We start from the raw sequence: 25,922 nt of genomic DNA on the forward strand, positions 1-25,922 counted from the left end.
ATGTGTAAAAGATTCTGCACGGCTGATTGGTTGATCTGAACCTCACGGTTGTAGAGAGTTGCAATGTTTGGATTGAGAACCCACATTATCTTAGCTTATTGGTTTTCCCCTTAATACTTATTCATTGCTAAGGTCCCTGTCTGACCTAATGTCTTGAAAAAAAAGTTTTGGAATATATAAACAGACCATTAGCTTTCACAACACCAAATTCCTGTTTGGGGGAAAGTTGTGCCTTGCATTGCCAGTGTGAAACAGAGCTCAGGGGAGATTCTTTGTGCCCCTCCAAAAGTCAGAATTCTACTGGCAATGGGGATCAACCCATATGTGTCACAGAAGGACAGGCAACACGTGGAAAGAATTGATATTAACACACAACAGTAGCATATGTTGGGAGAACTCATGGGAACGAGTTTTTAATCCTTGTACTTTTCATAACCCTATAAAAATATCGACCATGTTAGTTTTCATAAATGTGTGTTGTGTTCACTAAAAAGGTAATTGTTAGGCTTGGCTAATCACTGTGGGGGAAACAAAACACCCCTGAATCTCAGGACTGTAGAACAAACGCTTCTGTCTTCCTCGGCCAAAATAAAGCAGGCTGTGAGGCTGCCCTATCATGGCGTCTCTCATCCATGGGGCCTCCAGGTTCTCCCTGGATTATCTGTGTGTGTGTGGGGGGGGGGGGGGGGAGGTGAAGGAGAAAGAGGGAGGGAGGAAAGAAGGGGGATAGAGACAGAGAGAGAGACAGACAGACAGACGAAGACTCTTTTGGGTCTTTATCCCAACCCCAGAGCTGAGTGAAGGGTGAGTTTGGTGAATCAGGTTTTGTCTCAGCCGAACAGGTTAGCTAGTAAGCAGTGGAAACGCTTCCAGAGGAGAATGGACTAATTGAAAACATGTTCGCACACGTGGGGGCACATGCCTGTAAATTCCAGCATTCGGGAGGTTTCAACAAAACAAAGACACGACTATTTGTATGTATGTATAAACAATCAATCAAACACAGGGCAGAAAGTAGAGAAAATGCATCGACTCTATCCTGCGCGGCCTGCCAAGGCTCCTGAGCCTCTGCTGAGTAAACACAAACGGCAGGCAGCAACTCACCTTGAGCGACGGTTACTGACAAAACGAGGCAACTTTGAAGCGTAGCTTCCTATAGCTGGTCAGTGGTCGCCCTTTCCCTACCAGCACTTACCACAGCAGGGGGAGACTGAGTAAGTTTATGAGGCTATTTAGCAACTCGGTCCTAGGCCTGAGGACTTGGAACAAGAAAAACTTGGCTCCGCCCAGCTCATAGCCACGCCCACACTTCTGAAGGGCAGTTGCCTAGCAGCAGGTGTTGCTCCAGTCCTTGACAACCTCCGGCAGCCAGGGAGAAAGAAGCACCATGCCCAAGCATGCGGTAGTGACCTTGCGCTACGGACCCTACAGCGCGGTGGGCCTGTCTGTGGAGCACCGCACCTACCGCCTGGAGGGTCTGCAAGGTGGGCCACCCCACTGAGTGCCTCTTTTTGAGCCTCAGCCCCCGGGACTCAGGCGAGTCCTCTACCTAGGCCCCCCTTCCCTTTTCATACCCCAGGAAGCCTTCATAGGATAACTTAGCCCCTCCTCCCTCTGGTCCCCACTGCTTGGATAGAAACCTGAAAACGAATATGATCTGTGGGCACCCTGAGTGTTACCAGGCAAAATACACAAATAGAGGGAAAAGTACCTAATCCCACATTACAATCTGGGAAATTTAGGGTCAGAAATATTATAAGTGACCTTCATGGAGTGACAGGGCTGAGATTCTATCCTGTGCTTCTTCATCTATGCAGTGAGGCCTGTGTTAAACGTCTGTCTGCATAGACTCGGGCAGATGGGCTCACTGTTGATCAGGATGTATGTGTTCAGGAGAGCATTGATTGCTGAGAATCATGCCTAAACCCTCACAGACTAGAGGGTGCATGGGAACCCATCTACAGTGGGGTTACCAGAATGTCACGGCATAAGCTCCAGCTCCAAGAACCCAAGGGACCAAACAGCCACCACCTGTGTTAGTCAGGGTTCTCTAGAGTCACGGAACTTATGGGATATATATATGAATTTGACTTATGTCTTACAGGTTGCGGCCCAACAATAGCTAGTTGTGAATGGAAAGTCCAGGAATCCAGTAGTTGCTCAGTCCATGAGGCTGGGGGTCTCAGAAAGTCTTCTGTATACGCTGGGGTCCCCAAGTAAGCTCAACAGTGTGCTGGCACAGCGAAGGCAGGCAGGTGAACAAAGGAACCTTCTTCCCCATTGTCCTTACATAGGCTTCCATCAGAAGGCCTGGCCCAGATTGACGGTGTGTCATCTCGCCTCAAGAGCTGGTTCAAAGGCGCGTTTCTTTCCAGCCACACGCTCTGAATCACAGGCATGCCCTCCATTTCTGATTGCAGTCCATTCCAGATATATTCAAGCTGACAACCAAGAATAGCCACCATATCACCCACATATGATAAATAAAGAGATATGCTGAGAGAAGCAGAGAAATTGAGTTAATGTGGCAGAGTGAGGAGGAGAAGGGATAAAGGGTCCAATGAGATCAAACCCATCCCCGGGCTACTGACTAAACTTTAGGATCAAATGGAGAAAGAGCCCAGCGGTGGTGCACACCTTTAATCCTAGCACTTAGAAGGCAGAGGCAGGTAGAGTCTGTGAGTTTAAGGCCACCCTGGCCTACGGAGAAACTGTCTCAAAAAACAAACAACAACAACAACAAAAAATACAAAAAGAAAAATTGAAGGAAGAATTGGTACAGGGACGTTGCAGGCAGAAGACCTGACCCTTCAGGAACTGGTGGTCTGAATAAGTGTTGAGATGTTGAACTGATGGAGGTTACGCCAGAAGGGCAACACATGCAGGGCCATCTGAAAGCTTCAGGCAGGGAAATGAACCCTCAGCTGCTCTGAACACAAGTAGAGGGTAACGGGTGGAAGGGGGAGAGGCATAGAAGGACTTTGGTGGTGCCGCCCCGGGTTGTAATGAGAACCTCTTGGATCAAGACAGCCATAAAGAGAAGTTATGCCAAGTAACAGCAGTGAACTCCCTAGGACAAGAGACTGGGTAGACAATGGTAAAGAGGATGCCACCAACATCTATCCACGTCTGGCTAGCAACAAATGAATGGCAATGCCGTCTACCAAACTGGAAAGCACCAGGCAGGGGCCATGGTTTCAATGGTCACTTTCCATTTCAAACACATAAAACTTCACATGCTTTTAGCTTCCTAGTTAAATGTACAAAGGATAAGAAACTAATCATGTCAGACCAGGGCCCCCCTATGGCCTCGTTATGTCTTAAAGGCCCTGTCTACAAGTATTGTCAGAGAGAGTTTAGACTTTCAGCATACAAAATCGGGAAGGCACAATTCAACCAGAGCAGCAGCCCTCATGTTAAATTTAATGATGCAAACATGTGTTTAAGTAAATAAAACTTACCTGTGCTCTGGAGGCTGAGTCAGCAACTAGCTGACAGGAAGTAGTAGGGAGGAGCCAGGTGGAGAAGGGTTTATAATGGGGAGCGAGGAGCAACCCGAGGATTTCTTGGGAGATGTGAGGAGATGAGCTGCTTGCTATTCAGCCTCTCTAGGAAGCAGGGTTCTACCTCAGCCTTTGAATCTTGAATTCTTTAATGGAACAGAGACTTAGATAAGTTCTCTTAGTAGTGTTGGGAGTTGGTGCCTGAAGGAACAGAATTTCCTCCGGCTGCGGGTAAGGGCGGAGTTGCAGTTGCTGACTGGGATAGGCATGGTTTAATAGGCAGACAATTAACGCTACACACCCCAGGAGGGCATATTTTGAGGACATAACTACTCATCAGAAAAATAGAGCCCCATGTTTGCAGGGAGAGACGGAACCAGGCAGCTGGCCAGGGATGGACAGTGCAGAGTGGGGGACAATGTAGAAGTACCAGAAGGTATGTGAGCCGGTTCCAGAAGGAACGGGCCCAGAACTGTTGAGCCTTCGTTATCTCCAAAGAGAGATGCACTCGGGGCTGTCAGTCATGGAAGGCTTAGAGAACGAATGTTCTCACATGTTTCCAATTGGAGGACAAATGGGTCAGTCACCATAGATGAAGGGTCTATAAAATGCAGCCCACACCACAGAAATCAAATGGCTTCATTTCTAGGTGTCTTCTTAACTGAAAAAGCCCACACACAGGTGGCATACTACCAATGTTTTTGGCATTGTTGGTAAAAGAAAAACAGTAGAAACAACCAGAAACTGCAATTGGTTTAGATAAATTGCAACACATCGGTCATGTGACGTGGGATGGTGGGAGGCTGGGTTGGGTAAACCCAGCACTAGGGATAGAGCCTGCCTCTGAGTTCCCTGCATACCACAACCTCTCTTTGCTTAAACAGGTAGATAAGGGAAGAGGCACAAAGGGTAGAATCCGGGTAGTTTTTAAAATTTTGTCCTTTTCTGTAATTTCTAAGGTTTTTTTTTCAGATTCACATCCGCCTTACATTTACAATCTGATATTTTAGATATACTTATTTTTCAGCAAAAATCTACTAAAGAAGAAAAGAAACATAGAGCCAGTGCATATCTGTAATCATGGCTCTTGGAAAGAAATAGACCAGTGCACATCTGTAATCGTGGCTCTTGGAAAGAAACAACCAGTGCACATCTGTAATCGTGGCTCTTGGAAAGAAAAAACCAGTGCACACGCATCTGTAATCGTGGCTCTTGGAAAGAGACAGAACCAGTACACATCTGTGCACAATTGTGGCACTTGGAAAGCAGAGTGAGGATTAGGCATTCAAGCCAGCCTGGGCTACATGAGACTCTGAAACGGGCAGAACAACAAAAGAGGAAGATGAAGAATCAGTCAGGGTAGCACCAGTATTCAGGAGGTTGAGATAAGAGGATCATGAGCACAAGACTAGCCTGCTCCCCCTGCCCCCAAAAAAAATAAAGTAAAGGAAGGGTAGATGAAGGAGAGGGATAGGGAGGAGAGTAGAGAAAGCAGATATGGATTGGAGAGGGATGTGGGATGGGTGAATACTGAGTGTGTGGTTCTCCGACCTCAGAGAGGCAAGAAGTACAGAGGTAAGGGAACTGGCAGAGCCAAGCCCACAGACTCAGGCTGCTGCTCCCTCTGGGGGAGGGAAGGGTGTTTTGAGAAGATGACAGGGAGCATTTGGATGCATTTGGATGGCTGGAGAGGTTTGTAAGGTATCTGCAGGTGGCTGATTTGTAGAGTACACCCATGCTTGATAATGCATCTAATAACAGCTGCCAACTTTTACAGAGGACCTGGTGACAAGGGCCAAGGTGTTAATAGCAACAAAGCAGGGAATATTTGCTCCCCCATCCCCCGCTTTAGACCAGTGTTAACACTGAGCAGGCAGATCTACTGGTAGGTCCTCCTCTGTAAAATCTGCATCCGAATTCTGCATCGGACTTTTAAAAACATAGCCCTTTATCATTTCCCGAAGCCCTGCTGTCTTTGGAAGGATGCCTGATCTTTTCTGATCGTACCATGCCCTAAGCAATCTGAACACTCCTGTTCTTTATTACCCATGAATTATAATCGCTCAGCAAAAATGTCTCCACTAAACCAGTCCTTAAAAGAGAGCTAAGTAATTGCCCTGGCCACGGTCGCTCCTTGTCTACTGTACTTGAGCCTGCCAAACGAGCCATTCAAAGGGATTGGAAGGCACTGAAACTGACCATTAAAAATAGAATCCATCTTTATTTAGTCAAGACTCCCAAGTGATAGCCTCCATCCCCAGTGATGCATTAGCTGTATTCATTAATGGTCGCTGGCATCATGTCTGCTCTGTGTAAAGGAAGGAGAGAAGCCAGTGGACTTCGACTTCCTACCCAGAAGCATTTACATCATCTACAGATACCGCATGACTCCGCCAGCTCCGTGAGGACGGAGCCTCTCCTGTCGCCTCCACTTTATCCAGGTCTCCTGTGAGGAAAGAGGGGCCACTTCAAAGAGGCGGGTGTTCTGCGGGTGGCTTACCACGTCTGGCTGATTTATGCTGAAGTTTAGCCACTGCCTGTGCACAGACTTTGTTTTAGGGAGCGTATTTATCTGACCTTTCTTTGAATAGACAAACCAGGCGCAACTCAGGAAACCGTGGCCCCTCCATGCCGAGTGGTGGCATTTGGTGAGCTGCAGGGATTCCAAAGTGTCTTCTTCTCTCATCCCTTAAGCCTGCCCCAGCCATGTTACAGCCAGCCTCACTGTCACTCCTCTCTGACAGGAAGGGGATGATGTCCTGAGACTGTCATTTGAGTATAAACCAGGCCGGTGGCCAATAGCCACAAGGGAAGTGGGTGGGTACTCAGCTTCCGTTTATGTTTGCTGCTTTGGGGAGACAGTGGTGACCCCAGGTACCCAGAGGAGGGCTGGGTCAAGAGACCTGCCCCTTCAGAGCTCAGGTACCTATACCTGGCAGCCCCTAGAAGGAGAGATGACCCTTTCTTTTGTAGATTGTCATCTAAGAGTAACTCTGTCTCTAATACTCCAAACCCAAGTGCAATCTAAGCTCAGTCAGATGGGAGTCAAGGGGCATGCATCGTCAGGGGGTTGTCAGGGACAGCTGGGAGGTTCTTATTCCTGAGGTCTCTTGAGGGACCACCTGCCTAGTCCTGGTAGCCCCAGTCTCTCAGAGTCCCTTAGGTCTTAGAAAGCTGGCCTTGGGAGTTTGTAGCAGAATGACAGCTAGACTCCTGAGTTGTCTCTGTCAGATTCCTGTCCACTCCCCAGGAGGGTCTACAGACCATGCAAAGCCTAGGGTCCTAGAGACCATAGGACACTTTCCCATGTGCAGCTACTTCCTGTTAGGGAGAAGGGTGCTATGGGCAGGGGAAGGTGAGGCCAGAAATCCCCACCATGGACTGACGTCATGTCTCCCTCAACGAGGAGCTGCCTTTCCAAACCAGCTGGACCACTTCCATTTAAAAAGTCGCTGGTCCAAGCCGAGTGCCCTCTTGAAAGATGTTTAAGATCAAGACACTCGAACAGGATACAATAGCATAAATACGCCAAAGGAACGATGCAGGCGTTCTTTGGAGAGAGGCATTAGCCGAGGCAGGTCAATTAGGGCTGCCTCCGGGTGCCTGAAGAGCGTGACCGTGTTAATGGAGACCCTCACTGAGTCTTTCTCAAGTTTCCTTCTAAAAGTGAAATCAAAATTATGCAATTAAAATGCTCACAGCTGGGGCTGGATGCTCTCGAGCTGATTGAAAGATGAAGAAGTGGACAGGACAACATTTTGAAACAGCAATTGTCTCTGTAATTAAATGCAATTAACTGGCAGAAATGTCTGTTTTTCCATCCTGAAACTGACTGGCATGCTTAGACTTGAAAATAAAAACATGACCGCATCTGATGCCTTGTTCCCTCTAATCCAGAGATATTCAGCGCTGCACACAGAACGCTAAAGGAATGGGACATACCAACTCTAAGATGTGTGGAGCAATGGGCACATCAGGGGAACTGGAGAAGATGGCCCTGGGCAGGCTAGCTGACTAGGTTGCCAGGCTTGTTAACCACAGACAAGATACGTAGTAGGCCGGGGTGTAATGGAGACTTGCCTAGCGCGCTGAAGACCTAGGTTCAATCCTCAGGGGAAGGATAAGGAAAAGGAAGAGAGATTTAAGTCAACAAGTTATATGTGGCTGACCTCTGGGAAAGAGCCACAAGCTGTAAACGCTAAGCAGGCCCCAGACTCATAGGTGAGAATAACGAATACGCTTTCTTCTTGAAAGTTTTCTGAGCTGGGCAGTGGTAGCACACATCTTTAATCCCAGGACTCAAGAGGCAGAGGCAGATGGATCTCTGTGAGTTTGAGGCCATGGGGTTAAGGTTAGGGTTACATCCAGGACAGCCAGAGTGACACTGTCTTGGAGGGGAACAAATTTACTGATTGTTATAGACATAGTAGAGATCGCTAAGAGAATAAAAGTCAGTGTTTCACATAATCTCACCACAGAGACAAAGGACACTGAGTTCCTTTGCTCTCTTCCTTGACTTTTGAGACAGGCTCTCATTTTGTGGCACAGGCTGGCCTCTAACTCAATATCCTTCTGCCTCAGGCTACCTAAAAGGTGGGATTATAGGCATGTGCCACCACACAGGGCTCTTCTTTCTTACATATTTTAATTTATACTGCATATATATTCTTAATATATTACACATTTATATCCTTATTTTTGTTGTAATCACAAGTATTACTCTATTTCAAAAGTTCCCCTTTTTTTGTTTCCCTGAGACAGGGTTTCTCTCTGTAGCCCTGGCTGTCCTGGAACTTGCTCTGTAGACCAGGCTGGCCTTGAACTCAGAGATCTGCCTGCCTCTGCCTCCCGAATGCTGGGATTAAAGGTGTGTACTACCACTGCCTAGCTAACTCCTGTTCTTCACTCAGGCACCTTTGCCAACTCCTTGGTGTCAAGGGTAAAACAGACCCAACTCTCTTGTTATACACCGTCCTCTACCAGCCCAAACAGCTTACCATTCCTCAAAAGTCCCGAGAGACCCTCTCTACCGCCCAGCTAAGTTCCTATTTAATGTTTACATGTATATATTATATGTGTATGTGTTTGTGTGTATATCATGTGTCTTAAAATTAGGATTTCTATTGTCATTACAAGACACCATGACCACAGCAACTCCTATAAAGGAAAACATTTAATCAGGGCTGGCTTACAGCTTCAGAGGTTTAGTCCATTATCCTAGTGAGAATCATGGTGACATGCAGGCAGACGGGTACCGGAGAGGAAACTGCGAGTTCTACATCTTGCTCCACAGACAACAGGAAGTGAACTGTCACACTGGGCATGGCTTGAGCATATACGAGACCTCAAAGCCCGCCTCCACAGTAACACACTTCCTCCAACAAGGTTACATCTTCCAAAAGTGCCATTCAGTATTGGCCAAGTATTCAAATACAAAGTCTATGGGGACCATATCTCTAGTCAAACCACCACATCATGACACACATGTGCACATCAGAGGATGGCTGCAAGAGTTGGTCCTCTCCCACTTCAGGTTGTAAGTCTTGGCAGGAAGCACCCTTAACCAATGAGCCATCTCACCATCCTAGAACGGTAAAATTTCCAAATTAAAATCTCATTATGAACACATAGCGTTATTACTCAGTCATGCTTTTATTATCAGACTTATGAATTGTTCACAGAATTTTGGTATTATATGATAAAAAGAACATCATGTTGCAAAAAATCTACCTGTATTTCTGATTTTTTTCTCTTATATGGCTTCTTTTATGTGCAGTGTTCTCAAAACATGTTTTTGAAGGTTGTGGCTTATGCTATGGATTGCCCTCTAGAAAGGCAACTGAATTATATCTCCATAAGCAGGAAAAGATCTACTGACCATTGTCCTTATAAGGCTAAGGTGTGGAACACGCAGTGGCCACTTCTGAGAGATGGGTCATTTCCTAACAGATCCTCTAAGTCTGGGTAATTCCACAACCTAGAGGTGTGTCACTTGGGTATCTGTCTTTGCTTTCCTGAGACTATAAGGATACATGGAGATCAGAGACCATCTAAGTACCCAGCAGGTGGTTATGACCATAAACAACAGGGACGAGACCAGCTGCTGTCATCTACGAGGACATAGATACAGGCTAACCTGGAGTCACTCCATGTCACCCCATGTCACCCACGTCACTCCCTGTTTTCCAGCTGTGTTGGCTGAAGATGGACATGAGATCATCTTGGAGCAGATAGAAGACTGGAATCTGGTGGAGCTTGTGGTAAATGAAGAAACAGTCTTCCAGTGTGATATCCAAGACCTGGAGTTTGGTAAGGCTCTAGGAAGCCCCTGCTCTGCACCCAGCCTCCGCCGAGAACTCCCACAGTTTCTAGCTGAGTTGGTCAGGGAGTCATGCCTACAGTCAAATTAGGGTTATTTTTGCATTTCAAATTCACATCAAGAGCCCTGTTCCCTGGGGCACATGAAAGACAACAGCACACACACACATTCATACACACACTATGTCACATACACATATCACACACATACACACACACACCATGACAATACACATATCACACACATACCACACACATGTGCACACACACACACCATGGTACATACACATATCACACACATGCACACACACATACACAGTCACACGCGCATGCGCACACATGAACACACATACCATGGTACATACACATATCATACACATATACATATACCACATGCATACACAGTCACACACATGTGCACACATGCAAATACACTACACACATGTATACACACATGTACACACACATGTTCCATGACACAGACGCACCTCTATATGAATGATAAGATGATAGATTATTGAATCTACCTTTAAAACAAAAAAGGAACTACTAGTCTTAAATATTTTGCATTGGTGCATGTAGTAATATGGAGCGGCGGCTGGGCTGCGTCCCCAATACCCCAGCCGCCCGGCTCCGGCTAGCTTATGGCCCGAAATAATTACACGGACACTGTATTCTTTTAAACACTGCTCTGGCCCATTTCTAATCATCTGTGTAGCGCCCCTAGGTGCGCTTACCGGGAAGATTCTAGCCTAAGTCCATCCTGGGTCGGAGCTTCATAGCGTGCGTCTTCCCTGGAGCAGGTAGCATGGCGTCTCTCCTGCGTCTGCTCCGGAGAGCAGAGCTGCGGAGTCTGACCTCACTTCCTCTTCCTCCCGGCATTCTGTTCTGTTTACTCCACCCACCTAAGGGTGGGCCTATCCAATGGGCCTAGCAGTTTCTTTATTGCTTAGCCAATGAAATCAACAGATTGATATATGACACTCCCACATCACTTCCCCTTTTTCTGTTTAAACAAAAAAAAAGGAAGGCTTTAACTTTAACATAGCAAAATTACATATAACAAAACAGTTATCAAGTAAAAGTTACATCAGAAACATTTATACATATAACAAAATTGACCTTAAATCTCTATCAATAAGGCAAAATCAATACTAATGCAAATTATTCATGTCTATATCATATCCCCCTTTAAATGTAAAAGAACATTTATAAACTATATTTGGGAACATGGACGCAGTTTTTTCTCTCCAAACTGCTTCCTGCTGAATGGGGGCGTCGTTAATTAGGTCTTTCATGGTATAACCTGTGTGCTAGTTTCATCTCAGTTGGCAGTTGAGCAAAGCAATTTTCTGAAGATGTTCACAGCAACCCTTCAGGAGGACGTGGTCCATCATACCAAATCAGAATAGAAGAAATCCATAGAGTCTCATCCTCTGTGAAAACAAAAGAAGACTCTCTCCAAAGCATCAGATCCTTAGACCCAAATTCTGAAATCGTAATACCCTTATATCCATTCTGGTTTAGCTTGGCAGCCCATGTAATGAAATGTCTCTCTGTACTTAGCTCCTTCACAGTCAAAAATTTTAAAGAAAACACAATAATACAAAGAATCCAGACTCTCTGTGAATTTTTCATCTTTACGCAGCTTATTTTTACTCTATCACTTTACTTTATTCTGTCTCTTTAAAGACTTTACCTTTTTTTTTAAAAAAAACCATTAACTTTATTCTCTATATTCTTTTTCTTCTCTCTCCCAAGCCAACGTACATTCATCCAACAGTGTGACTCATTCAGTGGTCTGAATCTGTCCTATTGTGAATCTGCAATTTTTTACTATCCAGGAGCACTTTTGATTTACGCCTTTAAATCACTAGGCGATTAAGAATCTAATCTGAGACATTCCTAGATTAACTTTTTGCTTTTTGAGCATACATCTTTGACCTGGAATAACCCTGTAGACCAGGCTGTCTTTGAACTCTCAGAGATCTGCCTGTCTCTGCCTCCCAGGCATTGGGATTAAAGGCGTGTGCTACCACACCTTGAACTCACAGAGATCTGTTCCTCTCTGCCTTCTAGGCACTGGGATTAAAGGTGTGTGCTACCACACCTTGAAGTCACAGAAGTTTACTTTAAGAATTTTAACTTTTAGTCTGTATATATTGTTAACACTGTAAATCATTTAAATTTTTTCTCTGTCTTTGAATCTCTTTACTGTATCTCTCTCTGTTTTTCTGACCACATGAGTCTTTAATTTACCAAGCAATATCAGTAGGACTGAAGGCGTGGCTTTGCCAGCTAGATCCAGTCCATTCCTCAACTTTCCAGCCTCATGGCGTTTCAAGGTCCCTGCCAGCCAGCGAGCTACAACAGACAACACTCAAGTCCTCTCTTGGTAGCCGGCCCTCCTGTCTCAAACAGTCAGAGTTTGCCCTTGCAGGATGGCCCAGAAAGCCAGCATTTTTAAATGGCACAGCTTTTTTCCTGCTACGGCTGAAAACCGAAAAGCATGTGTTCAGCTTTTCATCAACACCGTTTAAATGTTTCGTGGCAGGACCTCTTAATGAGCTGCAGGCTTTGCAGCTGAAGCTGAGTCAGGAAGCCTCTCTTAGATGAGGCGCTTGCTTGCCTCTAGCAAGCAAAGTAGACCAGAGAAATTGTCACAATCAAGAAAACATGCTTTACTCTTTCCCAAGCTTTCTCAGGCTTTCAGTGGGTTCAGTTAGCCCCACGTTGGGCGCCATTTGTAGTAATATGGGGCAGCGGGGCTGCGGGGTTATGTCCCCAAAACCCCCAGCCGCCTGCCCGGCTAGCTTATGCCCCGAAATAATTACACGGACACTGTATTCTTTTAAACACTGCTCTGGCCCATTTCTAATCATCTGTGTAGCGCCCCTAGGTGCGCTTACCGGGAAGATTCTAGCCTAAGTCCATCCTGGGTCGGAGCTTCATAGCGTGCGTCTTCCCTGGAGCAGGTAGCATGGCGTCTCTCCTGCGTCTGCTCCGGAGAGCAGAGCTGCGGAGTCTGACCTCACTTCCTCTTCCTCCCGGCATTCTGTTCTGTTTACTCCACCCACCTAAGGGTGGGCCTATCCAATGGGCCTAGCAGTTTCTTTATTGCTTAGCCAATGAAATCAACAGATTGATATATGACACTCCCACATCAGGTGCAAATTTAAGTTTTTTGTTATACAGTATATATGTTTCTACTATTTAAGGTATTGTACCTATGCATCTCATTTAACAATGTAATATAAAGTTCTAGTCCTTAAAGCTATTTTTACAAACTGTTTAGGATAATTAAGGAATGTAGGTTAGCAGTCATTATAACAAATAAACTTGTAGTTATGTATGTATGTTTTCAAGGTTAATCAGATATCATTTAGATAGATAGGTGGTCTTCAAACACTTCAGAGATCTACAGAATATGGCATTTAATATGTTTTAACAACATAAGATTTTTTATGATAGTGAGACACATCTGCTCCTGGCAACATCAATTTACCTTAAAAAAAATATGGATGATGGGCATCAAAGAACCTTCACATGGAATCTGTTTTCATTGTGGAAAACTTAGCCACTGGGCAAGAAACTGCCCTTTCCTTGACTGCTGACAGTATGTTGTTCAAATTGGACAAGCAGGACACAAAAGAAAGCAATTGCCAAGCTTTGTTAAGACAAAGTAGAACAGTCCCTCAAAATTCCTGCTTCATAGTAAAATCTGTCAAATATTCTAGGCCCATATGGCAAAGATGGATGCCCCAATGTTGCAGAGGAACCTTGGGGGACTTCCAGGCAGCCAGCTGTCTCTGTTGTGTCTATGGTTTAGAAGTTGCTTGTTTCATGCTTCCTGTTTACTTAGGTAAGATCATATCCTTCTAGGGTCTCTGATGGAATTAGAGCCTAGACAGTTAAAGTTATACAGCTTTCCTTGCTATCAAATTCAGTAAAAAAACTTACAAAAAAGATGTAAAGTGTATAAGGTTGAGAAACATACAAACTTAAGTTATCTATCTAGAAAAATGTTCCAAAGTTTAAAAAGATATTTTTAGGACAGTCATACAAGTTATGACAGAAAATGGTTTTGGTATAAAACTTTGGACTCATCAAGATAGAATAAATAATAGAGTAATTTCTTCAGATTTGTCAAATAAAAATGAACTTGACATTGTGAATGAATGTAATTCTTACTTGATAATCGTTCTTATATTATGTAATTTTCCTGTATTAGAGTTAAAACCTTTCCTTTTTATTTAGACAAAAAGAGGGAAATGTAGTGGGATATTTTTACACTGTGTAAAGATGTATTGCTGTAATTGGTGTAATAAAAAGCTGAACGGCCCATTGGCCCATTGCTAGGCAGGAGGTGTAGGTGGGACTTCTGGGCAGAGAGAGAACTCTGGGAAGAAGAAAGTTGAAATAGCTAGCTAGACTTGAAGGAAGCGGGATGGGCAGTACAGAGATGAGGTAACACCACATAGCAGAATGGAAATTAATATAAATGGGTTGATTTAAATTATAAGAGCTAGTTGAGATAAGCCTAAGCTAAAGACCAAGCCTTTAGAATTATTAAGTTCCCATGTCGTTATTTGTGAGCTGGTGACCCAAAGAAAAATCTGACTACACATACACACACGTATACCATGATACACACACACCACATGCATACACTCTCTCTCTCACACACACACACACTCACTCACTCACTCACACTGGAGTGCTGTGCTGCCCAGCTTCTTCTCCAAGCACTGGAGACAGCAGAGGAATGAAAATGAAGCTGAGCCAGCTTTCATATATGATTGAATTGGAAGGAAATAAGGTCTGTGTTTAGTTTCTTTAACTTTAATAATGTGTTTCATTATTATTTTCCTTCAAAGTGATTTTTGTTCCATTTATTTATTTCACCTAGACTTCTGAGACAATTAGAGTATACCCACAGTATATTAGCTATTTTCTGCACGTTTCTTTGCCCTGAGGGATCTGCTGGCCCATAGGTGGGCATGTGTCTATCTCCCTGTGCCTGAGAGTAAGAGCTTCAGAAATCCACTAAGACTCTGCTAGAGGCTACTTCATGTTTTACCTGCCTGTAGTCTTTGCAAATAAGCTCCCAGTGGAAGCTCAAGGTGTATTTAATACTACATCAAACTGTATATAAATCTGGCCAAAAGGTGTGTGTCATTTATTTCCCTAGGGGGTGACGGCAAACTAGACCCACTGTGTGAAGAGGCCAGGATCGCTGTGCTAGATGCCTTCTGATCTCATGGAGCAGACAGAAGAAAGCCAGCTATGCCCTCCAGTCTGCAATACCAGCCCAAGGGGCTTATTGGGCACACGGACAGTGGGATCCACCAGTTAGAACATGGCAATGGCACCTGTCCTCTAGTCTGGACAGTTTGAGTTTCTCATCTGGTTGCACAGACATTCACAAAGATAATAAAACCACCTCTCTGGCAGCATCTCTCAGTGGCGACCCATAGGGAGAGCGCACCAATATCAGGTGCCTGTGCATCCAAAGGAAATAATAAAATGCAATCTAATAACAGAGCGCCGTCCCCTAATAAAGTACCGTTGCCAGAAGCATTAGCCATTCCTTCTGAAGCAAGCCAAGAACTAGGAACAGGTGAAATTAAAACGCGCCTGGGTAGGGGGTGGGAATGAGGCCTCTGAAAGCCTGGACCAAGCCAGTGTCAATGAAGAATCTGGAAACACGGCTGTCCCTACAGATTTATTTCTTGCGCATACTGGAGTACATTTTTAATCTCTAGTATAAAATTAGATGAGTTCAAATCTTCGCTTGTCCTGCTGCAAGCAAGGAAAGTATCTGCCTGCTTTCCTGTTAGCCAGTTCAGCTGGCCGTGCTGAAGGAGGCAGGAAACAGTCTGGGGCACTGAGAGGGGCTCTTGGGCTCTTTGTTGGAGAACACAACTTTAGTGGCAGGCATTGTAAAAAAAAAAAAAAAAAAGAATCATGCTAAAATGATGTGCACTGGCTTTCCAAGTCCTATGCTGTGTGGGTTAAATTTTTTTAGGAATATATATTATATATAGTTATATATGATATATTATATAGTACATGTATTTTATATATAGTTACATATTATATCGTTAAGAATATACATATATGCATGTTATATATAGTTATATAGTTAAGAATATACATATATTTTATGTATGTTCTTATACATATATACATATATGTGTGTATATCTGTATATTCTTCACTATAAAAGCATGGAGAAGAGGGAAGCAGACACCACTGCATGGTATCACACATGATGCTGCCTCTCACATTTGAGAAGACCCCAGCGGAAGTCAAGAGACTATGCAGAGAGAAAGGTGGTTCCACACTCCGCAGGGACCTACACCACCTGGGAAACTGTCCTTCCCACCCCCCTGGGAAGTAGCAGGTTCCCCAACACCCCTAAATTACAAAGGCCAGTAGAGATTCCATGTGATGAATTACACCCTTGGCCCAAGCTTCATTTGTCAGAGCTGATCAGATTACACATATTTAATCATCCTCTTCGTAAGAAACATGGAATCCAGCGCAGTTCCCTCCCTTAGTCAGAATCCAGTTTCATTACAATGCATGTAGAATTTCATATTTATTTCAATGTAGAATATAGAATTTAGAGGCATATATTTTCACTAAAGAACTATGAAAAATACAAAGTAACGAACAAAGTAAGAGAACAAGTTCATCATCATTTTGGTCTATTTCCCGTCTGAGTTTCTTCTCTTTAGGCCTAGATATTCACAGAAACAAACATACACAGAATTTCACTGTGCCTGAAGATCACATTGCAGTTTCTTCTTTTAACTTACCGTTTCCTATTGAGCTTGTTCCCAAGTGGCTGAGCATTGGCTAACTGTCTGAGCCTTGTTCTTCTTCCTCGTGTGTCAGGAGCTGTCTTAGTCCATTCCGTGTAGTTGTAACTCAGCAGTTGGCCCTAGGTAATACATGAGGAAAATGAGTTTATTTGGTTCATGATTCTGTTCAGTAGAAAGTCCAAGCAGCATGGCGCTGGTGTCGGGTGATATGTCATTACATGGCAGATGACATCCATGTGAGAGATGAAGCCAGAGACAAGGGATGGTCTAGCTTTTATAAGAACATCCTCTTGAGAACTACGAGACCTGATTCATGATACCATTATGATATCATTATGACTCTTCCACAAAAAGCAGTCATGACTCATCTCCTTCTTATTAGGTTCCACCTCTCAGAGATTCCACCACTGCACTGGGGACCAAACTTTCAGCACATAAACCTTACAGGAAAAAAACCTATTTCAAACCATAGGAAAAGGGCTTTCAAGTAAACATTGAAAATAAACTTAAGGGGTAAGCAAGATAACTCGGTGGATAAAGGGGCTTGCCACCAAGTCTAGAGATCTGAGTTCAATTCCCAGATCTAAGAGGAAAGAATCAACTCCACAACTGTCCTCTTACACACATACACACAGGCATGCACACACATGCGCAACACACAGAGTTAAAGGCTTAAGACTTTGGTATGGGAGCCATCTATCCACATGGTCCCTCTTTGGAAATGACTGGACATGTCCCTGTCACTCTGTCTTATCTTTCACCTCCTTGAAGACACTTCTCTGTAGAGAAACTTGCTTGCTCCCTGTCAAGACAAAAGTGCTCTGTGCCTCAGCAAGCTAGACATCCGGGTGCCTTTTAATGCTTTAAAACACCACTTAATTAAATCACATTTCAAGATTTATGAAATGACAAATTGATGCCACTGGTAGTGGAATCCATAAAGTGTCTTTTTTTTTTTTTAGAATAAAATTAAAGTCATGGTTCTGTCTCAACAGTTTAAAATGAAATTTGGAGTCTCTAAGCTTTTTTCATCATTTTAAAATTGTTTAATGAATAGGTTGGCTGGGGGGGCGGGGAGTGCTTGCAGGACCACTCTTGAAGACCTGCTGACCACACCTACTTCCTCTGTTACTTTTACCCTCAAACCCATGGCCCAGGATCCTGTGAACCTCAGCTTACGAGAGCAATCACAGGACCATCTCAGCAGCGTGACAGAGAGGTGACCCTAAAGAGACCCTTGTACCCTCTGGGATAAGATACTTCCTTGGACACACCTCCCAGATAAAGTAATCCTAGGATGTGATACTCAAATCTTCCTCCTTCAGACCCTGACTTCCAGCTGGTGCCTTTGCGGGTGATTCAGCCTTACAGGAAAACCATGTCAGGTGATAACAAGGCATGCTCGCTCTGGGTGCCAAGTTTCCGAGAAAAACAGACCAGCTAGCCAGATCCGGGTGAAGGGCAAGAAGATGCCAGCAGAGGGGTAGTCTTCCTGACTGACCATTTAAAGGGAAAGGAACGTGAGGGGGTCGTGCAGCCAGGTGCTCTCAGCTTGGCTGTGAGCTGGTGTCCCGAGTTACGGGAAGTGGATAAGGGACCTTCTCCAGGTAACTCATGATCTGGAGCTATGGGGGCTGACAGTGCTGAGCTCATCTAAGAAAGCGGACCAAACAGCACAGTAATGCTGCCAAGTGAGCATGGAGGGCACTGGTGTAGGAGGCCCTTCTGTCTGTGTGCTGCTTTTATTGGTTAATGAATAAAGAAACTGCCTTGGCCTTTTGATAGGGCAGAACTTAGGTAGGCGGGGAAAACTGGACTGAATACTGGGAGAAAGAAGGCCAGTAAGAAGTTAGGGCTAGTGGGCCTAGCAGTGATTTAAATAGTATGGTTTCTGTGTGATTATTTCGGGTCTAAGCTATCTGTGCGGTGGGAAAAGAACAAGCAGCCTCCTTCACCGACAGAGCACCACGTTCAGGCTCTGGTACCGCCATCCCTCACCTCCCACATCACTGTTACTTTCCAGGAGGAGACTATTAATCTTCTAGATATTTCCAGAAAGGCTACAAATCTAGGTTTCTATTTTATTTCTCTTTTTTTTTTCTGGTACTAAGGATTGAACGCAGGACCTCCCTCATGCCAAGCACAAGTTCTAGAACCCACTTATATCTTTAAATGCTCATTTCTATTGGGAATCTACCAAGGCCAGCTGGCCTGGGTTTGAAAAAGCGTGGGATAAAACTGGACTCACTGAACATAGCGGACAATGAGGACTACTGAGAACTCAAGAACAATGGCAATGGGTTTTTGATCCTACTGCACGTACTGGCTTTGGGGGAGCCTAGGCAGTTTGGATGCTCACCTTACTAGACCTGGATGGAGGTGGGTGGTCCTTGGACTTCCCACAGGTCAGGGAACCCTGATTGCTCTTCGAGCTGATGAGGGAGGGGGACTTGATCGGAGGAGGGGGAAGGAAATGGGATGCGGTGGCAGGGAGGAGGCAGAAATCTTCAATAAATAAATAAATAAATTTAAAAAATAAAAAAACAAAAACAATGTACCACACCTTTAATCCCAGCACTTGAGAGGCATAGGCAGGTGGCTCTCTATAAGTTTGAGACCAGCCTGGTATACAAAGCAAGTTCCAGGACAGCCAGGACTACACAGAGAAACCCTGTCTCAAAAAACAGAACAAAACAAAACAACCCATAATGCTATCTGAGAAATAAGCATGTTCACGGCCGTCAGTAGGGTAGTGGTCCTCTGTACTGTTTGCTCAAGATTGCTACAGGTGGGCATTTGGCCTAGACATTATTTTCCCTATAAATTCCACAATTTCCTCGTAAATTCCATGTCTATTCTTCCTGTCTGCAGTGGGATGCTATGTAAACTACTCTGTTCCCATGAAACACTTGACCCAATCGTTTGCACATGTAAAGAAAACAGACTGTTCCCAGTTCTCCCAAAGGACACTGGAGATGCCTAGTTCCTAAAAGGCTGCGCCGTTCCTGTGATTGAGCACAGGGCCCAGATGAAGCAGAGCTGTGCACGTGTGTGTGTGTACACACATACGCACACACACACACACACACACACACACACACACACACACCAGTGGGGAAATGCCTCTTGAGAGGTACTGGGCTACATCCACCAGCTGTGTCAGGGACCTTTGTGAAGAAGATGCTCTCATTCTAGAGGCCCTTCAGGGGAGGTCAAGAGCTGACCCTGACAAGCCGAGAAAGAACGGTAAGTTACACCAGTTAACAAGTTAGAGGGAGCACAGTCCATACTGTATCAGTGATATTCTCAACATATAATGCTAGGAGCTAAGCTTCTGGCTGCAAGGAATGCACTGATATTGCCGTTTCCTGGAGGCAGTCTGTGCCCCCTTCTTACCTAATGGTTGTAGGGTCTGGGATGGGATTGAGAAGCCTGCATCGGTAAATGTGTTTTTCAGCTGATTCTGATGTTCAGCATATGCGTGCAAGCACACAAAGATACACAGATGCACACACACACGCACACCAGGGAAACAGTTGCCTCTGTCATTCACTCTAGAAAAAGCAGGAAAGTAGAGGGGAAGGGATGGTATTGGAAAGGGATCCAGAAGGAGGGGGAGGAAATAGGGCCATATTATCTTGGCAGTGTCCATGTCAAATTGACTCATAAAGTCACAAGTTGCCACTAATGACCAGGGTCAGTCATGCCGTTGAGATGTTTCAACAGGCAGCTAACCTTCCAGAGCAGAGGCAGAAAGAAGGGGCGTTTTCACGGCGGAGCCTGTCATGCAGATGTTAGAGGCCATCAAGCCCCATGATCCTCAGAATGTGTGCCACATGGCCAGCAGTGGCTGTGACAGGTGAACACAGACCTAAAAGCTGAGAGAGTCCCGTCAGTCAAACATAGAGCATGGGAATTCCAGGACGAGGGAGGTAGAGACCAGGGAAAGGTGGTGCCTTACTTTGAGGAACCCTGAGGAATTTAGGGTATTCTGATAATATGTGTGGTGGTTTGAATGAGGATGGCCCCATAGACTCATATGTTTGAATGGGACCAGTTACTGGGACTCTTTAGGAAGGATTAGGAGGTGTGGCCTTGTTGGAAAGGGTGTGTCACTGGGGTGGGCTTCCAGGTTTCAAAAGCCCATGCCATTCCAGTTGACTCTGCCTCTGCCTTTCTCTCTCTCTGCCTTGTGTTTGTGGCTCAGAGATGAGCTCTCAACTACTTCTTCCTGCCTGCTCCATACTCCCTACCACGAGGGTCAGAGACTCTAAGCCTGTTCTGTGATGGCAATAGAAAAGTAACTGAGATGATATGTGTAGGATAAAAGGTGAGTCAGTGGTGGGACTTACATGTCATGAAAAACCGTAACCCATCACGGAGTAGCCGGAGCAATGCAGACGTCCGGTGGAAAGTGATAGAAAGACCCGGGAGAAAGAAACACGGCAATTGGAACTGGTTCTCGGCTTTCTTCATTCATCACATGGCCATATCTGTATTAGGGGCTCAACAAGCTGCTCATCCCCTAACTGGGTACTACACTAGTCTCCACGGAGACTTCAGATAGAGTTAGAAATGGAACGTATCCGGGAGACAGTCTCAGCCCCACTCCTTCACAATCTCGGCTCCAGCCGCCTTCCCCTAGAATACCCATCTCTCCTGCTTTTTATCCCAAGTAAAAGACTTACAAATAAAAAGTGTGGATTTTAACACAAAGATACTGTAGGCAAGTGAGTGATTTTCAGGTCCACCGCCCAGATCCTGGGGTTCTTCCTGGTTTGTAGGCTTGTGTGGAAGGTCAGCAATAGAACCCTGTTTGCTCAGAAGTGTCCTCTTGAATGGTTGTAAGACGAACCCACACTTCCAAGCCGGATTGTCTCTAGACAGGAGTGTCAAGGACTGTAGGAGCCAAAGGTCTTCCATGGAGACCCTGACTCACCTCCAGCAGGTTCTGCGGGCCATGACCACAGCTGCTGCTCCTGTTCTGTTTGGAAGCACACTGGCCCTTATCTCTGTCCCAAGAGCAGACAGAGACCCTACAAACCTGCCTGCATCTCATGAGGCCCCAGCGTTCCTGCCGCTGTTAGCAAGCGCTGGCTGGAGGCCTGAGGACAACCAGTCGTGTTCAAAGATTACCAGCCTCCAGAGTCTTCCCAGTCTAGCCCTGAACCTAGATCTCAGCCTGGGAAGCAGCGACTCTCACCCTACAGGAATATCCCACGCTCTTTCAGGCTCCTTGGAATCTGGCCACCAGCGTCCCTCATGCTGACAGGATGTCCCCGACATCCGAACCAGAGGGAACCTGGTCATCGTTTAGGGCTTATCACTTGTGATGAACAAAGTATTTCAGGACTGGGGACATTTCCACATAGCTCTCTCATTCCTCATCCTGCCAAGTGCTTCAGGCAGATTCATTGTACCGTACCAGCTCTCCTATGAATCTAGCGTTGCGCCAATAAAAATGCCAGCTGGGCTGTTTGAAAACAAGACAAGCTAATTACAATGTTTATATTGAAATGTTATCCAGCAACAGTGACCCCCAAGGTGGAGTAGAACTGAAATTTGACCCACCCAGGAATGCTGCTTACGGTACAGCCTTTTCAAGCCTCCTGAGAGAATCGTGTTTATTCGAAAAATGGTAGGGAAGTTGGACAACAACCAGGAAGAAGGTTGGAATAAATTCTAGGGATTTAAATGTAACAAATAAAACACGAATATGAAATTTTTGAAGAAAGCTGTTCTTTTTCAAGAATTTGTATTTATTTGCTTGTGGAGGGGATATGCATGCCACAGGACATGTGTGGAGGGGATATGCACGCCACTGGACATGTGTGGAGGGGATATGCATGACACTGCACATATGTGGAGGTCAGAGGTTCTCTCCTTCCACCATATGAGTTCTAGGGATTGAACTCAGGCCATTGGGCTTGCAAAGCAAACAGTTTGATCACTGAGCCAAGCACCCCAATGGCCCCATAAGGGAGGCCTTTTGAAGAAAATATGACTCAATACCCTCAAACATATAGAAGGATAGATGGATAACTTTGATTCCATAAGAAAGAAAATTTCAAAGTTCTTTTATTTACAAAGTAGCAACTCACATTAGAAGTTAAAAAAAAAAAACACATGTGGAAAGGGGCCTTTTCCATTCAGATTTTTTTTCTTTTATTTAGTCCCAAAGAAATCAACTCAGATTTTTAATCAATACAAAACTCCGACAAACCAATCAAAATCCTACCATCTAACATGGAAGAAAGGCGAAGAAAATGTAGAGAATGTTCACAGAAAAGGATACATAAATGGTTCTTCATTACAGGAAATGATGTCTTAACCTCATTCATAATAAGGTTAGTGCAAATTAAACCTGGGATGTTAAATCAGAGGAGATGGCACTGTCTGAGGTGGATGCTGAAGGAGCACTTATTCCTGGACAGAAACAGCATGCTCCTGAGATGTCTGCACAACAACTTGGCTTTATTTGTCAAAATGCTAGGGTATATATCCTTTAATTCAGAATTAGTTCCTTTCAGTGATTTATCCTAACAGTATCCACATATCAATGTATATAGGAACGAAGAAACTCTCTAAAACATGGTTGTGATGCTGGAGAGATGACTCAGGCATTAAGACCGCTTGCTTTTGCAGAGGACCTGGGCCAGATTCCCAGCACCCACAAACATACATAACTCTGGCTCCAGCAGATCCAGCACCCTCTTCCGATTTCTAAAGCAGCAGGAAGGGAAGGTACACGGTACACATACATACATGTAGGCAAACATGCACATAAAATAAAAACAAATCTTTTTAAAGGGCCATGTATCATATAAGTCTATTAGTATGAAAGAATTCAAGTCAGATGAATATACTGGGACAGAATGTAGATTAGTGGTTGTATGGGGCTGACACAGGGTACTGAGAAGGCAAGAGCTAAAAATTAAGGGACTTGTTTATTTGTTTTTTGGTTTTTCAAGACAGGGTTTTTCTGTGTACCTCTGACTGTCTTGAACTCACTTCTATAGACTAGGCTGGTCTTGAACTCGAGATCCACCTGCCTCTGTCTCCCAAGTGCTGGAATTAAAGGCATGCACCACCACACTTAACAAAGGGCTTACTTTTATATAATGAAAATTTCCTATAATTGATGATGCTTATACCAGTCAATGAACATGCTAAAATCCACAGAACGGGGCACTTAAAATGGGCAAACTGCATGATCATATATATATATATATATATATATATATATATATATATATATACACATACATATACTTAACAAAGCTGTTAGCAAAAAAAGCAGCTATGGCCTCCCTTAAATTATTTAAAGAACTTAAAAATGAATTTGTTTATTGTACTTTTCTATTATATGTAATGGCTTTGCAAAGATGTCAGTGTCATAAATACGTTAACAATGGCCTGGTATGTGTGACGTATGAAAGGATGTGTGCACATGTGTATATATAAGTGTGGGTCATAGACACACAAATTCACACAGGGAAAAGTGCAACTGAAAGAGACCCCAAGAGCAGCGTGAACAGGGAGAACAAGAAGGACTCTCCCTTTTACTTATTCAAGTCTGTGCTGCCCGGCTGCTACCCTGCACTATGAGCGCATGCGGTATTGTTTGTAAACAATTAAAAAGTAGTCAAAACTCAACAGTGAGCTCCTTGGTAGCTGGAGAAATGGCTCAGCAGTTGAGATGTCCTTAAACGGTCGTTAACTATCTCTGGTGACTCAACAGCATTGGGGAAATAAATGGAACACCTCAAGTCCTAGCAGAGAAATACCCAAAGTACGTATTATCTCACACACTTTCTGCAGAGTCTCAGAGAAGTACAGTGACATCCCCATGGCAGGAACTCTGAAAACGGTCTTCAGGGGAACCTCTTTTCCCCCTTTCTAAAAATGCTTCCAAAATGTCAGACTGTGTCTTCAGTATAGAACAAAACGCTGGTGCTATTGCAGAGAGAGAAACGGGAGAGGGAGGGAGGGGGAGGGAGAGGGAGAGGGAGAGGGAGAGAGAGAGAGAGAGAGAGAGAGAGAGAGAGAGAGAGAGAGAGGTGAAGGTGTATGTGGAAGCCAGAGGTTGACATGGTTGTCTTTTCTATTGCTCAGCACCTTACTAGTTTTTGAGACACTGTTTTCTCATTGAACTTGGAACTTGCCAATTCAGCCAGACTAGCTGGCTACCAGAGCTGGGTCCTCCGCTGTCTGCCTCCCCACTGCTGGCATTACAGGTGTGTGCACTCGTACTCCGCCGCACCTGGCTGGGGGGTCTGAACTCAGGTCTGCATTCTTCCAAGGCAAGCACTTTACTACCTGATCTGTCTCCCTCCCCAGGCCCCTTCTTCTGTCTTAAAGCATTTTCTCCATCTGCTCCAAATCAGTGCTTTTGTAAGAGCAGCGCATTGTTAGTGCTTTGGAGTTAGATGTGTTTCTGAGTGCATCCCTAGACAAGCTTCCAGACCATAGGTCGTCCCATGGTTCTGTCCACACCCATCTTCTCCCCTGCAACTCTGAGGTCGCACCTCCACTCTAGCACCCCAATGTGTTCCTCAAGCCCTATTTCCCTTGCTAAGACCAGAGTCCAAATCCCTATGGCTGAACCAATCGGTTTTAAGTCAACTGCAACTGACTTAAGGAAATGGCTGTATGTTGCTTTGTGTATTGGAGAAAGCCAGCTTCAATTATGGCTGGCCATGAATGCTTCATAGGTGACAATCAGGCCTCTCTTGCCACTGGTTGGGCTATGCTTTCCCAAAACAGTAACAAGATGGTCACTAGCAACTCAGACTGGCTGGGATTCCCTCCCTGGGACGTCCTAGTTTTTCCTTCCCAATTAATTCCAGGAAAAGTCCTGTGACCTAACTCTGATTTGGCCTGATTGGGTCATGTACTCATTTCACATTGGTCTGGTGGCCTGGGTTGGCCACCCCACCACACACACACAAACACTTCTAGGACAGAGAGGTGGAACATTTGATCCTGTTAGAACCACAGACCCGGTATGGAAAAGGGATGAGTTTCCAAAGGAAAGACTAGAGTAGCCAAAAAGAGCAAAATTCAACATATCCTCTCTATCCCCAGACACCTGCTCGTCATCACTGTCCCCGTGTTGAGTCGAGGTATCAGTGGCTTACTCTGGAAAGCTGGGGCCGGTCACCGTTACTCCCCTGCCATCTTCCATTTTCCTGAACCGTCACCCAGTTGCCTTTCCTACCATGTGTTACTCATGTCTCCATCATCATAACGAACAGCTAAGAGAATCAAT

At 44.8% G+C, this 25,922-nt stretch overlaps 1 protein-coding gene across 1 annotated transcript; it reads left to right on the top strand.

The window, feature by feature from the left end:
• The first annotated feature begins 1,378 nt into the window (after positions 1 to 1,378).
• On the top strand, positions 1,379 to 15,296 carry C10H10orf53 (chromosome 10 C10orf53 homolog). Its single transcript, XM_075987530.1, has 3 exons — positions 1,379 to 1,484; positions 9,693 to 9,812; positions 15,013 to 15,296. The coding sequence occupies exons 1-3, from the start codon at positions 1,388 to 1,390 to the stop codon at positions 15,075 to 15,077; spliced, it is 282 nt and encodes a 93-aa protein (XP_075843645.1). The 5' UTR covers positions 1,379 to 1,387; the 3' UTR covers positions 15,078 to 15,296.
• The last annotated feature ends 10,626 nt before the right edge of the window (positions 15,297 to 25,922 follow it).

The sequence above is a fragment of the Microtus pennsylvanicus genome, chromosome 10, assembly GCF_037038515.1.
Source record: "Microtus pennsylvanicus isolate mMicPen1 chromosome 10, mMicPen1.hap1, whole genome shotgun sequence".
Taxonomy (NCBI): domain Eukaryota; kingdom Metazoa; phylum Chordata; class Mammalia; order Rodentia; family Cricetidae; genus Microtus; species Microtus pennsylvanicus.